Source organism: Lolium rigidum, chromosome 5 (genome assembly GCF_022539505.1).
Source record: "Lolium rigidum isolate FL_2022 chromosome 5, APGP_CSIRO_Lrig_0.1, whole genome shotgun sequence".
NCBI lineage: Eukaryota > Viridiplantae > Streptophyta > Magnoliopsida > Poales > Poaceae > Lolium > Lolium rigidum.
Genome location: NC_061512.1, coordinates 129,362,257 through 129,364,095, shown reverse-complemented (window position 1 = coordinate 129,364,095; position 1,839 = coordinate 129,362,257). Strand labels below are relative to the sequence as shown.

General features: G+C 53.3%; 1 protein-coding gene across 1 annotated transcript; it reads left to right on the top strand.

Annotated features, from left to right (window-relative positions):
- Positions 1-721: 721 nt before the first annotated feature.
- LOC124651389 (protein LURP-one-related 8-like) lies at positions 722-1,589 on the top strand. The gene has a single exon (XM_047190482.1). It carries the CDS (start codon positions 812-814, stop codon positions 1,496-1,498), a length of 687 nt encoding a protein of 228 aa, XP_047046438.1. The 5' UTR covers positions 722-811; the 3' UTR covers positions 1,499-1,589.
- The last annotated feature ends 250 nt before the right edge of the window (positions 1,590-1,839 follow it).

Here is a 1,839-nt window from a genome sequence, read left to right as displayed (position 1 = left end):
CGCTTTAGAGCAGTGCAACGATGCCACTGAAGCGGAACTCATAGCAATTGAGGAAGGTCTGAAACTGGCGCTACTATGGTCTACTGTGTGTTTCACAGCCGAAACTGATTGTGCCGAAGCTGTTGAGCTGATTAAAGAAGGAACACCGAACAAATCGATTTATGCTTTCAGAATAAATAGTATTCGTGAACTCTTGAAGGAAAGAGAAACTAGAGTAGCTCAGATTAGTCGTGATGTAAATCAGGTTAGTCATGAGCTAGCTAAGCTAGGTAGGATCAAGCACAGAACTGAGTTTTGGCTGAGTGGACACCCTGTGGAGGTGGCCAATGCCATGAACTTGGATTGTAATCCTATCTCTGGTTAATATAATTCTCTTTCCCCCGCAAAAAAAAAAAAACAACAAATGAGAAAGAATAAAGGAAGATTACTTATCTCCTGATACTCGTTTGTTATTTCTGGGTCGATCAAACTACACAACTTTAAGGATTAAAATGCTCAACTGTCCGGTTCTTTATTTGTAGAGTGACAAACACACATCAGGCACTGAAGGAAAGCTCCGATTAACTGACAAGTATACCCACCTAGACATGACAATGCATCTGGTGCTCCACCTCGGCTTATTCCGGGCTCGATGGCCGTCCCGTCCAACCCAGGCAGCCGGTATATAAATCCCTCCTGTCTACCTGATCTCTTCATTCTCCATTTCTCCACCTCTCACCTCCAAACGGCAAAGACATCAGAGATCGATCGCCTTGCACGAAGCTAATCTAATTATTAAGCTAGAAAGAAGAGAACATAACAAGCTAGCTAGATGGCAAAGGTGCACCCCAACATCGCCGTGCCAGAGTCGCCGGCAGGAGCTGTCGTCGAGGAAGAGCAGCAGCAGCCTGCGGTGCTGACGGTGTGGCGCAAGTCGTTGCTCTTCAACTGCGACGGCTTCACCGTCTTCGACGCCACCGGCGGCCTCGCCTTCCGCGTCGACCGCTACGGCTCCTCCTCCGGCAGCCGCCACCGCCGCGCCGAGGACGTCGTGCTCATGGACGCCGCGGGGAAGCCGCTACTCACCGTGAGGCGGAAGATCAAGCTCAGCCTCAGCCTGGGTGAACACTGGGTGGTGTACGACGGTGACGCGAGCGCCGCGGACGCGAAGCCGCTTCTCTCCGTGCGGCGCCACCACGTAGGCCTACACCGCCGCGCGTCCGACAAGACGCTGGCGCACATCACGCCGCTGGGATCCTCCGCCGAGGCGGCGGCGTACGTGGTGGAGGGCTCGTACGGGCGGCGGAGCTGCGCGGTGCGGGACGCGCGCGGAGGCGGCGCCGCTGCGCTGGCGGAGGTGCGGCGGAAGGAATCGGTGGGGGACGACGTGTTCCGGCTGGTAGTGTCGGACCACCGCATCGGCGCAGCACTGTCCATGGGCGTGGTCATCGCCCTGGACCAGATGTTCGGCGGCGCCTCGTCCCGGACGTCGCTGCTGCCCAGGAGCTGGTCGGCGTAGGAGCACTAGCTGGAGTAGTGGCTACTGGCTTCCAGCTGGTGCGGCCCCCACGTGGCAACCAAATGGAAAGCTACTGCTGGCCCTATCTGTCAGCGTGAGCACAGTTTTAGGTGCCTGCCCGCTAAACAGATGATTAAATCTGCGTTCTTCCTTTTATTTAGAAAGGAGAAAAGTAAGGACAGTGATTTAGACAGGCTATGCAAAGTGTGTACATAGAAGATGCTAACAAAAGTGTGCTCATGAATGTGTAATCTCAATGATTCTAATTAAATTGCACCTTCCTGCTTCATACTTATTTCGTTTCATAAGTTTGTGACGTGGTTTTACTTAATTAAAGCTAG